At 32.2% G+C, this 14,120-nt stretch overlaps 6 protein-coding genes across 6 annotated transcripts; 3 read left to right on the top strand and 3 right to left on the bottom strand.

Moving 5' to 3' along the window:
- Nucleotides 1–277: 277 nt before the first annotated feature.
- On the top strand, nt 278–2,605 carry TFG1 (transcription factor IIF subunit TFG1; the record flags this gene model as incomplete). Its single annotated transcript, XM_003669700.1, has 1 exon — nt 278–2,605. The coding sequence occupies one exon, from the start codon at nt 278–280 to the stop codon at nt 2,603–2,605; it is 2,328 nt and encodes a 775-aa protein (XP_003669748.1).
- A 169-nt stretch (nt 2,606–2,774) lies between these two features.
- On the bottom strand, nt 2,775–3,938 carry HGH1 (Hgh1p; the record flags this gene model as incomplete). Its single annotated transcript, XM_003669699.1, has 1 exon — nt 2,775–3,938. The coding sequence occupies one exon, from the start codon at nt 3,936–3,938 to the stop codon at nt 2,775–2,777; it is 1,164 nt and encodes a 387-aa protein (XP_003669747.1).
- A 458-nt stretch (nt 3,939–4,396) lies between these two features.
- EMC6 (Emc6p) lies at nt 4,397–4,729 on the top strand (the record flags this gene model as incomplete). Its single annotated transcript, XM_003669698.1, has 1 exon — nt 4,397–4,729. The coding sequence occupies one exon, from the start codon at nt 4,397–4,399 to the stop codon at nt 4,727–4,729; it is 333 nt and encodes a 110-aa protein (XP_003669746.1).
- Nucleotides 4,730–4,928: 199 nt separating this feature from the next.
- Nucleotides 4,929–8,072, bottom strand: PUF3 (mRNA-binding protein PUF3; the record flags this gene model as incomplete). Its single annotated transcript, XM_003669697.1, has 1 exon — nt 4,929–8,072. The coding sequence occupies one exon, from the start codon at nt 8,070–8,072 to the stop codon at nt 4,929–4,931; it is 3,144 nt and encodes a 1,047-aa protein (XP_003669745.1).
- A 1,717-nt stretch (nt 8,073–9,789) lies between these two features.
- On the top strand, nt 9,790–11,310 carry NDAI0D01870 (uncharacterized protein; the record flags this gene model as incomplete). The annotated part of the gene is made up of 1 exon (XM_003669696.1): nt 9,790–11,310. One exon carries the CDS (start codon nt 9,790–9,792, stop codon nt 11,308–11,310), a length of 1,521 nt encoding a protein of 506 aa, XP_003669744.1.
- Nucleotides 11,311–12,170: 860 nt separating this feature from the next.
- On the bottom strand, nt 12,171–13,715 carry NDAI0D01860 (dullard-like phosphatase domain-containing protein; the record flags this gene model as incomplete). The annotated part of the gene is made up of 1 exon (XM_003669695.1): nt 12,171–13,715. The coding sequence occupies one exon, from the start codon at nt 13,713–13,715 to the stop codon at nt 12,171–12,173; it is 1,545 nt and encodes a 514-aa protein (XP_003669743.1).
- Between the last annotated feature and the right edge of the window lie 405 nt (nt 13,716–14,120).

The following is a 14,120-nucleotide window of genomic DNA, read 5'->3' as shown; positions in this document are numbered from 1 at the left end:
GACAAAATTTTCACAATTTTTTAAAGGATATATTTCTATTAGGTATAGTATAGTCGTCAAATATAAGAAAGAAATAGCCAGGATATGAAAGAGACATCTAGGACGTCGACATCTATATCCATACAGAACCAAGGGATTTTAGCCTACGAACTAATTACCCACGTAACTCTTTACAGTCTATATTTAGATCGTTAGTTCGGTATTCCTTTTTCTGTCGATCATACATCGTTTTCTGATACCTTATAAGAAGAAAAACTTATACAAATAATTCACGTCTATGAATAATACCAGTAATAGGAACGGGACTGGTCTAGCAGGTAGAAATCGTACAGATACAGCCGGTGGAGGTGGTGGTACAGATAAATCTCCATTTATTAAGAGAGATAGATTGAAAAGGAACTTCCTGAGATCAAGATTCAATGGGAAAAATAGACCAATAGTGAAAAAAGATGATCCTGAATTGATCGCCAAAAGAGAAGAAGAATTACTATCTGGAACTACCGATACTATGGGATCAACTCCCGACGGCTCCGTTAAAGTTAAATCTGAAGGCAATATTACTGCGAATATGACGAACAATACCAAGAAAGACGATGAAGTTGAAGAACAATTCAATGAATTTCCCTTGAGAGCCATCTCAAAGGATGATTTGGAAAATATGAGAACACATCTTTTAAAGTTTCAAAGCAAAAAGAAAATCAATCCAAATGAATCATTCCATTTACCAATCAGATTACATAGAAAGGATACCAGAAATTTACAATTTCAGTTAACAAGAGCTGAAATCGTTCAGAGACAAAAAGAAATCGCTGACTACAAGAAAACTCAACAACAACAGCAAGGGCAACAACAAGGAAACTTTGTACCAACATCCGCTGGGAAAAACCAACCGTTGCTCTCTACAGCAGGAACTCCAATAAATGCAACAATCGCTTCAACTCCATCTACGACGATGACGACGACGACGACAGCAACAGCAATTACATCTGATTCAAATACTACAAACCTACTTTCCACTACAACCCCAACACCTACTCCTACTCCATTAAACGCAACAAACACACAATCATCTGCGAAAAATCCTCAACAACAAGGTATGCCAGAACAACCAGTGAAATTAGTAACACAGTTAGAAGAAGCAGGTATAGCAGAGGATCCAACTAAAGTAGGTATGGTGAAATATGACGGTCAAGAAGATTTAAATACCACTTTTGAGCCAGGGACAACGGACCCATTAGCTGACGTGGCACCAGACGGTGGTGGTCGTTCCAAAAGAGGAAATTCAAGGAGGAAAACACGTCAATTGAAAGTGTTAGATGAAAATGCTAAGAAATTAAGATTCGAAGAATTCTATCCATGGGTGATGGAAGATTATGATGGGTATAATACTTGGGTTGGGTCATATGAAGCTGGGAATTCAGATTCTTATGTGATGTTAAGTGTGGAAGATGACGGAAGTTTTACCATGATTCCTGCAGATAAAGTTTATAAGTTTACTGCTAGAAATAAATATGCTACCTTGACTATTGAAGAAGCTGAAAAGAGAATGGATAAGAAGAGTGGGGAAGTCCCCCGTTGGTTAATGAAACATTTGGATAATATTGGTACCACTACCACAAGATATGATAGAACGAAAAGAAGACTGAAAGCTGTTTCTAATGCTGGAGATGAGGATGAAGCTCATGATGATAATTCAGAAATTGAATTAGATTATGATGAAGAATTTGACGATGATGAAGAGGCACCAATCATTGACGGTAATGAACAAGAAAATAAAGAATCTGAACAACGTATTAAGAGGGAAATGTTACAAGCAAACGCAATGGGGTTGCGTGATGATGAGATAATTCCTGATGATGATGAAGATGATCTATTTTCTAAAAAGAAGATTGATGTAGAAGGTGAAAGAATTAAGAAGGCTTTGCAAAAGACGGAATTGGCTGCGTTGTATTCATCCGATGATGAAGAAATCAATCCATATTTATCAGAATCTGAAACAGAAATAAAGGAGGAGGATGAAAAGAAAATTAAAAAGGAGGAAGTGGACAAGGGATCCTTGTCCAAAAAATCGTCTCCAAGGAAACAGAAATCACCCAGCGCGAATAATATCCCTAAACAACCAAAACTCAAAGTCAAAAGTATCAATGATTGTGTAGTTGTTTTACAAGGTGACAAGAAGATTTTAAAGAACTTCCCTCAGGGTGAATGGAATCCAAATGCTCCTAAACGTAAGAGACAAGAACCAACTCCCGAAGAGAGCACCACGAGTGAGATTGGCGTTAAGCAAGAAATAAATAATAATCCTCGTTTGGCAACTGCACCAAGTAGCCCAACTCCAACAATAATGAAACAAGAAGGTGAAAATGAGGAACCTCTTTCGAAGAAAGTCAAAACTGAATTTTCTGCTGATAATAGCACAGCTATACCGCTAATTACAGAAGCAGATATAATTGCAGCAATTGGTGATGGTAAAGTTAATGTTAAAGATTTTGGGAAGACAATTAGGAAGAAATATCCAGGTCCAGAAAACAAAAAATTGATGTTTGCTATAGTGAAAAAATTGTGTAGAAAGGTTGACAATGAACACATGGAATTGAAGAAATAATGGGGAGACACATTGTTGCAGCTCTATTTATTATCTTGATATAAGGCAAGAAATAATGTTTTAGGTTATATGTCTTATTCTATCTATATAAATATATAAGATCCAAATATAATACAAAAAAAATCAATAAATAAGAAAAAATTATGGGCAAATATCAAAATTTTGCATGCTATACTACTTCAACAATCTCATCGTCATCGTCATCGTCATCTTCGTCTTCGTCTTCGGCTTTTTTATCGTTTTCGTCTTCATTTTCATCTTCAATATCTTTTGATAGTATTTCCTCCACTTGTTCTGCAGGATCACCTCTCATTAAAGTGTTAACGATTCTATAACATAGTTCACCAATATCTTCATCTTCAACACTTTTATGTAATTCTCTGACTAAAGGATAAACCGATTTACTTCTTAAATATTCTCTTGAACTCTTTGTGGAACACAATAGCAATATACTCTCCAAATGGGCACAAATGATTGAATTTATTGGGTCTCTTGTCTTATCTTCAGGTAATAATTGTAATTCATCAGGTAAATTAAACATATCTTCTTCATCAATCTCGGAATCCTTATAACTAGTAATCGGTAACAGAATATAAGGTAATAAATTAATATTTTCATCACTCAACAATTCCACATGATGTTCCGAATCAAATAATGAATTCTTAATAGTAGAAGCTACACCTTCTCTTCTAGTCTTATTATCATATTTCTCCGTAAAGACTAACAATTTAGAAATTGGAACCACATGATCATATTCTTGTTCATTAACGAAATAATTCCTACCAATCTTAAACCTCGAAAGATCAGCGAAGAAAAATGCCAAATAATCGAAATTAGCAAACTTGTTCAATTTCCTATCATACCCCATGACAAAACAATCCATCAAACAATCAATGACGCGTTTACTCTTAAACACATCCTTGTTTAAGACCTTAATATTCTCCTCTGTAGCAATTATATCAAAGACATTCTTAATAGCATCATCCTTAGCTAGATTACTCAATAGAATACACATGATATCTGCAGATGTGTTTTCCAAATCACAAATTTTCCAAGTCAGATATTTCAAATATTCCAAATCAGAAACAATCAAATTTCTCATTATACCATCATCAGACAAATTTGCCAAGATGGTGATAGATTGTTGTACTAAAATTTTGGATTTTTCTTGAGAAAGCTTTTTTAAATCTTTGATGGCTTGATAGTTGTCATATTTGAAGATTTGTGCATTGGGTCCACTGCTGAACCCTACCAAGTTATCTAGGGCAATTTGGACTACTGCTGGTTGAGGAGAATGAAGGAATGAAACTAATTCTTCTAGTTGCGTGGGCATATTCGGTGGGTTGTCTGAAGTGGGTATATTTGATGCTTTGGCTAATGTTCTAATGAATAACAATTCGATGCGATGAGCTGATATGGAATGATTTACTTTCTTCTTATATCTGGTGCAAAGCTAAAAACTACCAAATTTTTCAATATTTTTCTTCGAGAAGTCCATGGAACAATTATTCAAGTTGACGCTTCCGGTCACGTGTAAAATTATATTTTTAAAAAATTATTATTATCCGTGGAATTAGCCAAGGATGGGTATATTGGATTTGAAGGTGTTCATAAGTAATATAGAATACAATACAATACAATAGACTAGTATTGTGATGTGGAACTGGTGCACGCTATTGGATATAGATCCAAACTAAGAGGACCAATTGCAACCACTCATTCAAGGATATTGAAACCACTGTAGCAGAGAAACAAAAGGATAACGCATCAAACTCCACGCACGCACGCATAATGGTCACACAACAAGAAGAAGATGCATTCTCCAAGCTAAACTCGATGCCCAATGTCATGGAAAACAAGAAAACATTACTTTTCCTTCAAGATAGTACCACTTTAATATTTGGACTTTGTTCCGGGATATTACAATTAGAATCAATGAATGGGTTTTATATGTTTGTATTAAGTTATGTTTTCGTTTGTTCTTTATTCCTTATGTGGATTTGTCATGGGAAACCAGCTAAATATTTTATGAGCCCCATACAGGATATCTTTTTGGAATCGTTCTTTAGAGAGCTTATGGGGTTTGTTATGGCTTGGACTTTCTCGTACGCATTAGTTGGATGAGGGGCGCTTGTAGCTTGGACAGCCTTTACGATTATATATATATTCTAGCATATTAAAAAATAATATAATATAATATAATATGAAAAAAGATATTGAAATATTTTATTATGTATATATTTACAGTTTTAGAAAAAATCTTTTGTTTAGTTTAGATAAAAAAGAATGAAATGAAACGAAATGAAAACGATTCTCGTATAGGTTAAATTTCAACTGTTTCAACTAATGAAGCTAATTTTTCAATACTTGCTAAATGTCTATTACCCAATGAATTTGATTGATTTAATTTATCTAAATAACTTCTGATAGCAATTACTATTAATTTTTTATCTTCATTTTCTGAAATGGTGACTAATTTCTGTACGACATAATTGGCAAATTGATCTCTCATCATTAATATCATTGGAGAATTATCTTCTAAATTTTCTGCATTTTCTTTATCTCTTGGAACAATCTTAGAAATAATTAATTTCCTTTGTGATTCATTACCATAAATTATTGATTTTTCCACAACGTTTGATGCAAATTTATGTTTTGAAAATTCAACGACATTTTTAGAAACAATTTTAATAATTTCTTGTTTTGTTTCAAGCATTAATGGACAAATTTTGGATGCTTCATTATCTTCATGTTGTTGTAAGATATATTGAATGACATAGTTACCGTATTGATCTTGAATCAAATAAGGGATAAAATCTTTTAATTCATTTAATATTATATATTGATCTTTATCAGAACCGAATTCCAATAATCTTTGAATGACACGACAACCGTAAGAATGAGTGGACAAATGATAAATGTGACCAATCAATGAATTTAAAATGAATGGTAATGATTTCAATGGGATATATTCTATTGCCTTTTGAATGACATGATTCCCATTTTGATCTTTAATGGTCATAAGAATACAATCAGATAATTCTGATACTAATGATAATCTTTGTTCAGGTTTAATAAATTCTAAAGCTTTTTGAATCACTCTACATGCATACATTTGTAATGATAATTCTTTCATTTTACCATTAAATTGTTCCACAAGAATATCTCTTTGAGTTATGGAACCAAATTCAAAGAATTTTTGAATGACATAATTACCAAATACATCATTTGATAAGATCAATGCTTCATTTCTCAATTCATTAAAAATGATTTCCTTTTCTGACTCGGAACATATAGATAATTCATGTTGAATAAATCTGGAACCATATTGATCTCTACAAAATTCTAATATGTGACCAAAGATATCCTTTAATGTAAGATTAATCTTATTTGGATTTGATCTTAATTCTTCTAAAATTGGTGATCTATGATAGCTTGTTTGTGTCGCATTGGTGTTCTTATCTTCTTGTTCGGTATTGTTTTTAATCCTGTTTGATTTCATATGAAGTTTATTTAACTGTTGTTTGTTATTTTTGGTATTATCATTGTTGTTGTTATTATTATTATTATTACTATTTACAGGACTATTATTATTATTATTATGAATTTGATCAAATGTGGATGGATATTTTTTATTATTCTTTTTAGGATTGAAAACCGAAATTTTTTTATTATGATTGTTCTTTTGTTTAATATTGGCATTGTTGTCTGTTGGAATCATGGCGGAGATATTATTATTGACATGATTTGATGTATCTAAATATGGATTTGTATTATTGTTTTTCAAAGTATTAATATTAATACTACCAGCACTTCCACTGCCACCAGCACTATGATAAGAATAGTTGTGTGCATTTTCGAAATCAACAAAATCTTGTGGATTCTGTTGTTGATTTGGAGGTGGAACATACATCAGTGGATTTAGAACAGGGTATGGGAACATTGGTTGTTGTTGTTGTTGTTGTTGTTGTTGTTGTTGTTGTGATGAAGATGATGAAGATGGTGGTACTTGGATAGTAGTATCATGATGAGATGTTGGTAATGGAGAATCAGAAGAATTAGTGGTAGAGGAAGTGGTTGATCCTTCTTCGAAATTATTTTTGGAAGCAATGTTCTGTTGAAATTGATTAATACTCATATCACCAGTATTGGTATTATTATAATTGAAATTAGAAGGAGGGGAAAGCATTTGAGATAGGTATGCAGTTGGAGATGATATTGAGAATTGTTGTTGTTGAGGGAAATGAGGATAAGGGAATGCTCCTGTTGGAAAATAAGTTGGATGAATTTGTTGCTGTTGTTGTTGTTGTTGTTGATAATATGGATCTAAATTATTTTGTTGTGGTCTAAAACTTTGGGCATTTGCAGGATTCCAAACAGAGTTATTGTTATTGTTATTATTATTTTGAAAGCGATTTTGATTGGGAATAAAATTAGGATAATATTCGCTAGAGCCCGCAATGGAAGATTCATTATCATAATCATCAATAGAATTTGAAAGGGTTGTTTGAGTTGCTAAACTTACTTCTGATCTATTAGAATTCAAATCAATAGTAGTTGAGTTATTATTATTATCACCTTGAGATTCAATTTCTCTTGTACCTTCGATCAATGATTTCCCAAATTTCTCGAAAAAATTACCTTTATTTTTATTTGTAGATTGATAAGAAGTCATTGGATCAGCTATAGTAGCGGGATATTGACCTAATAAATCCAATCTTTTATTATTATTATTATTATATGTATTATTGTTGCTGTTGTTATTCCCTTTATTGATATTATTACCATAATCGCTATTATTATTACTACTACTACTACTATTGATAGTATGATTTTGGAAATGAGATTGAATATCGTTAATACTTTTTGACACATGAGGATGACCTTGTATAGATTGAATTGGTGGAGAAGAAGAAGAAGATGTTGAAGAATAATAACTTTGTGGGTTCATTTCGTTGGTATTATTATTGTTATTATTATTGTTATTGGTATTGGTATTTGATGTAGTAGAATATTGTTGAAAATTTGTTGGAACTGCACCAACAGAAAGGGTAGTTCTCTTAATAAAATCGGAATTAATCATATTATTATTGTTATTAGCGGTGATAGAATTACTATTTAAGTATAAGATATCAGATTCCATATCAGATTGATTTAAACTTGATCTTCTAAATCCGCCAATTTGTTGATTAGGAGAAGTATATGAAGAAATATTTGCGTTGTTGTTCGTATTTGTTGTATTAATAGGATTATTTGATAATACACTTAAAGATGATACTATTGAAGCAAGTTCTGAATCGAAAGTATTGGCACTATTGATGTTCATATTTAAGTTTAAAGGAGGAGCTTGTTGTAAAAAGTCTTGATGATTATAATTGTTAGGATTCTGGGTATTATCATTATTATTATTATTATTATTATTATTATTATTTTCAACCCACTGGTCGATATTATTTAAAACAGTCATTTTTCGTTATTGAAAACAATTGAAAGTTTACTTTGTGTGTGTGTGTGTGTGTGTGTGTGTGCGTGCGTGATTCTTTTACAATGATGTGGAAAATGTTGAATATATCGATGAGTGGCGGACTATGTACAGGAATAGATGCGGTTACGGCTAAGTAGAGTTAATGATTTAACAGGAGGATAGGAGCAAAATCGGTCAAAGACAATATGGATATATACTTTGCTGTCTGTGTATGCTTGTTATATGTAATGAGATATCAGTCAGTGATAGTTGAGTTTTCTGAAAAAATACGATGGAGATAACGATGATAATAGTTGGCGCTCAAAAACTTTTCATCGGTGTTCCTTGGCCAAAAGGATATGGAAAAGCAGGGATATATAGACTTGATGGTTATGGATATATATCTTCTAGGATGATATAGAGTGACTGATACTGTAAGGTGGTTCTATTTTAACTGATCACGAAGTGAACGTATGTTAAGAAGATCCACCACACACGATGAGAGAATCATAGATATTAAGAGAAATAGGAATATTGCTAATGGGGAATAACTTCAGCTCGCCAACTTTGCTCACTCGATTGGGAAAGTGGAAATTGGAAAAGCCGAGCGAGCCAGAGTGATATGTGGTGTCTGGAGGGTGGGGATGCGAGGAGGATGAAGGAAGGAAGGAAGGCACAGAGTGGGAAAAGTTGGTAGGTAATGTTACCCGAGCAGAGGGAGAGACGGAGGGAGGGTAATAGACAGACAGCGAACGTGGAAACGGAAACGGAAACGGAATAGGTAAAAATAGCCGCCATCGACAAACATTGACAGAAAGGTCTCCAAACAAAATATTCGGTGCGTATGTGGTCTAATCCCGTCAATGACCCATACCCAAACTCATTCTATGCACTAGCTTTATAACCCTCGCAATGAAGCATAGTTTTTTCTTATCTTCTATTGTATGGAAAACTGAAAGGAAATGTTACGTAACTTTATTTCCACTCTACACAGTGATGATGATAAGTGGAACATATGGTATGATATCCCCGGATTTAACAAGCTCAAATAAACAATGGGCGACAACAACACACAAATATAATAATACGTATAAGTCTCAGGGTATCGTATACGAGACAAGCAACGGGACCACACCCAGACACCCAGAGTGATAAACAGAGAGAAAGAACCCTCTCCCCCCCGCTATAAAGAAGGACACATTTGAATTTTGAAAGACAATAGGAAATAGAAGGTATGTAAATAGACCGGTAAATACCCTTTTAGACACACATATATGGTTAACAATTGTTAAAAGCAACTCCGTTACTTGCGCAGGCCTCACGCAGTTCCCCTCAGACAGACATCAGCCTCCATCACATTTTTATTCGCGGTTAAATCCTCTCTCTCTCTCTCTCTCTCTCTCTCTCTGTGGGAAAAAAACTGTCCGAGGAGGGAAAGCCCCTCCGCCTACTTCGTACACAAAAAACAAAAATGAATACGAACAAGAAAATGTCCGTACTGAAATTTTTCACGTTACGTAGCATTTATCGACCAATCTGATTATATATACAGGTGTCACAATTCTACGATAGTCATCTTCTAATTATATAATCCTTTTGTGTAACAATACATCAATTATATATAGACATAGAGTCACCTTCATAACAATTGGTAAACTGGGCTTACGTTAGACAATTTTTTTTCCTCATTCAGAAAATAAAACCACTAACCTAAAAAGAAATGGTGAGGATGACAAAAATGCCAATTAAATTATTCAAGAAGACATCACGTCGAATAGTATCAAGTTTAATCTTAAACTTATCACTATCATTAATATTCATCGTAGCATTATACAAGATATACTTCATCGAATATTATAATTCTATGAGTCCCTTTGGTAAATTTATTACCAAGAATGTTGATAAAGATTCATCATCATCAGCGCGTGAAAATAATAATACAACAAAGCAAAAGAAAAATGTAATAAGAAACAACAATAATAATAAATTTAAAGAAGATTTAAATTTATACCCCACATTAAACCATTATTATAATCAATATGGTATTGAAATTGAAGAATTTCAATTGGAAACAAAAGATGGTTTCATCATTGATTTATGGCATCTTAAATCAAAGACTAATTTCCAATGTCAAAATAATATTGGTCAAAATTCTCCTGTTTTAATGATTCATGGTCTACTTCAAAGTAGTGGTTCATTTGCGTCTAATGGTCAAAATTCTTTAGCTTATTATATGTTTAATTCAGGATTCGATGTTTGGCTAGGTAATAATAGATGTGGGTTTACACCAAATTGGAATCCAAAATTAATTCCAAAGAAGAAAAGATGGGATTGGGATATTAATGAAATGGTCAATTACGATTTACCGATGTTAATTGATCACGTTTTGAAAGTGACTAATTTTGAAAAACTTTCAATAGTTTGTCATTCTCAAGGTACTACTCAAGTGTTTTTAAATTTATTACAAGATAAAGGAAAGGATAAAAATTGTGCACCAATGATTGATAAGATTGAAAATGTCATTGCATTGGCTCCAGCATTATATCCAGGCCCAATATTAAATGATCACCCAATATTTAAATTGATGTCCATGGCAATAGATTCACCAGTAGTATTTGGTGAAAAAAATTTCATTAATATCATGATGGTGGCAAGAAAATTATTTTTGGGGACCGCATTCTTTGGATTCATTTGTTATACAATTTTTAATTATTTATTTGGTTGGAATGATTTATTATGGGATGATGGCTTGAAAAATAGACATTTCCAATTCTCTCCTGTTTTCGTCTCTGTCAAATTAATGCAATGGTGGATAAGTAGAGATCCAAATAAAAAATCATTTATTAAAAATTATAATGATTTCTTCCCACAATATAAAAAATGGTTTTCTAAACTTGGTGATGATGATACAAAACAAAAAATAATACCAAACTTCTTAATCTTTATACCTGGTCAAGATAAATTAGTAGATGGACAAAGAGTCATTAAACATTTTAGAAATTTCGAAAATGAAGCTTCATATAAAATATGGTACATTGAAGAATATTCTCATGTTGATATCCTTTGGGCAAATGATGTCTTGGAAAAAGTTGGTAGACCAATTCTTCAAAACATGAGACTATCACATATTAATAATAATAATTCTGTACCATCAACCGCCTCAGCCACCGCCACAGCTACCGCGGCGGTATCTCCACCTGCATCGCAGCATTTAAAGGAAAGTCATGACAAGCTTAATTAAAGCTCATCTGTACTCAGTTATTCAGTTATTCAGTTATTCATTTATTCATTTATTCATATTACAAACATTCAATCATACATTCATACACATATACATTATACATTAAACAAACAAAATACATATTATATCTTTCTTCCCTACGAATATCTTATAAACGCGCGAGAACATTCCTCCCCTGCGTATAGAGAAAATATTTGAATATTAGACATAGTCCACCGTGGACGTTACTTATAAGCACATACATTTCTATCTCATACGATATAAAAAACTCAGAAATAGATAGCTAGATAATGCCACAGATTTCGTATACCATATTTTAATTAGTTATTATTATTATTATTATTATTACTATTATATATAAAAATTAAAGTGATTGTTTTCAATTATGTATGTATGTATATATTGTTCGTTCGTTCGTTCGTTCGTTCACTTTTTTCTTTCTTAAAAAAAATGCATGTTTAAAAATACGTATGTTTTTCTTCTCCTCAGTTTAATGTCATCGTAATTTCTAGTCTTTTCCTTCCATTGTTTGTAATAAACATTAGACAAAAGGAAAAAAACAAAAAAGGTTACAGAAAGAAGAGCCTGCTTCTATAAGAGTGTGTGTGAGAGAATGATGTATGTAATCATAGAGTCCTTTTTCTTTTTTTGTGTGAACTGGAACGAATGAATGAATGAATAAATGCACGAAACAGTAATAAATATTATTATATCTATTTTTCTTTTCTTTTCTTTTCTTTTGTGTATCTGTTTACTGTGTTATTATTTTTTATTTAAGTATTAATATTGTTATAATTTTTGCTTAGTCCATAGTGATTTCTTTTTTTACTCTTTTTCCGTAACGAGAATGCATGATCACATCATATTGTGACGTCTAATACTTTACCAACGTCTAATGAAGGATTTTTTGAAAGATCTTCTAATAACGGTATAATATCTAATAATTCATTATCATGAGAGTCAGAAAACCAAGAAGATATAGGGATAGCATGTTGAGGATGGAAAATATATGATGCAGGTGAATTATCCAATATAATAATTTCACTTAATGGTCTCCCCATTTGTGATAAATTCTTAATATAATTACCTTCGTAATTATAACATGCTTCTCTAAATAATCGATGATGGATTGATTTACCCTTTGGATCTAATCTATCCAGTAATGGATCACCATATCTGGATACACTTGCTGTGAAAATTACCACTTCGAATAATTTACCAACTTTTTCCAAGAATTCATCTACACCGGGTCTCTTGATGACATAAACGTTATGAATTTGATCATCAATATTAACTGGTAAATTAAAATCAGCATTTGGTAAGTACTTAAACGATGAATGAACCAATGTTTCATCTAAATCTAATACTAGGCATTTTTTATGTTTAAACTTAATTTCATCCTTGGGTGATAATAATGTTTTATAACCATCTGCATGATATTGCATTGGTTGTAAAAGTGTCAAATCAATAAATTCACCATTATCTTCATCATAAGAAGTAGTAGTCATTGAATTTGTAGTAGTACTCCCAATCGAAGTATTAGCAGTTTCTGCACTATAATTCCTTTCCAATGCAATATTATTACTGTTGTTGTTATTAATGTTATCATTATTAGCATCATCATTATTGTTATTATTCGTCGTAATGTTGATATCATCTCCATTCTCTAATTCTTCTTGTGTTGACGGTAGCACTTCATTCATTGTTTGTGGAACAGTTTCTCCCGTACTTGTATCAGTTTCTGAATTATATACGTTCACGAGTTGTGTTTCTTTACTATCTTCTTCTTCTTCAATTTCTTTATCCCTAAATGATTCTTTTTCTTCTATTTCTTCATCCTTAGCATTCGGATATTCTTTTCCTGTAACAGATTCTTCTTCAAGAGATTTTTTTATTATATTTTGATTATTCGGCGTATTTCTTTTTTTCCTTCTTCTTTTGTCTTCTTTCATTTGGTTTTGACCATTATCACTGTTTTTTATCTTCGAAGAATCATTACTATTATTATCTTTTATCTTTGTATTTCCAGTATGCATACCATTTATGGAAGTCGAACCATGAGCATCATTTGTGTTTGTATTTATTGTAAGGGTTGGTGTTACAATAGTCATGCTGTGATTATCGTAACTATTGTTATTATGCTTTCTATGCTTAGGATGAGATGAACTTTTTGTCAGTTGTTTTGTTTCAGCAGATATTGATGAAGAGGATGAAGTTTGACGATTTTTTTTATCTTGATGTGACGTTTGCGTTCTTTTCTCGTTCTGTATTATTTTATTATTATTTTTTTGTGATTGTAATTGCTTTTCTTTTTGATGCTGGAGTTGTTGATGATTAGTTTGAAGTGGAGATGATGATTGAGAGTCTTCGTCGGAACAGCAAAGCAGTGATGAAACAAAACCCATATTTTTTCCTCCTTTCGTTGTTTGTAAGCTTTTGTTATTATAATTACTTGCTTGTTAATCTTATACTTCCACAAGGTAAAAAACAACAACAATAACAATGATTGTAAATGAATGGACTCCAAAAGGGAAGGAAGTAAATTATATGTTTTTTTGCTTTATTACAAAAAATGATGGATTTTTTTATTCGATATATATATGAATAACCAATGATCTTTATCCAGAGTTTATCTTCACGGGGCAACTATCGTTTATTATGATGGAACAGCCGGGATCGACTTTCGAGTTTTGGATCAGCTTTATCTTCTACGTATATGTGTACACACGTAATATCTTTTATGTTGTTTCCTCCTTTACGTAAGGGTACAGGACTGAGGTTTTCTGGAGTATTACAGTTGAAATACCTGA

The sequence above is a fragment of the Naumovozyma dairenensis genome, chromosome 4, assembly GCF_000227115.2.
Source record: "Naumovozyma dairenensis CBS 421 chromosome 4, complete genome".
In the NCBI taxonomy this organism is placed as follows: Eukaryota; Fungi; Ascomycota; class Saccharomycetes; order Saccharomycetales; family Saccharomycetaceae; genus Naumovozyma; species Naumovozyma dairenensis.
The sequence above is the reverse complement of the archived record's forward strand: the minus strand, read 5'-3'. Positions and strand labels throughout refer to the sequence as shown.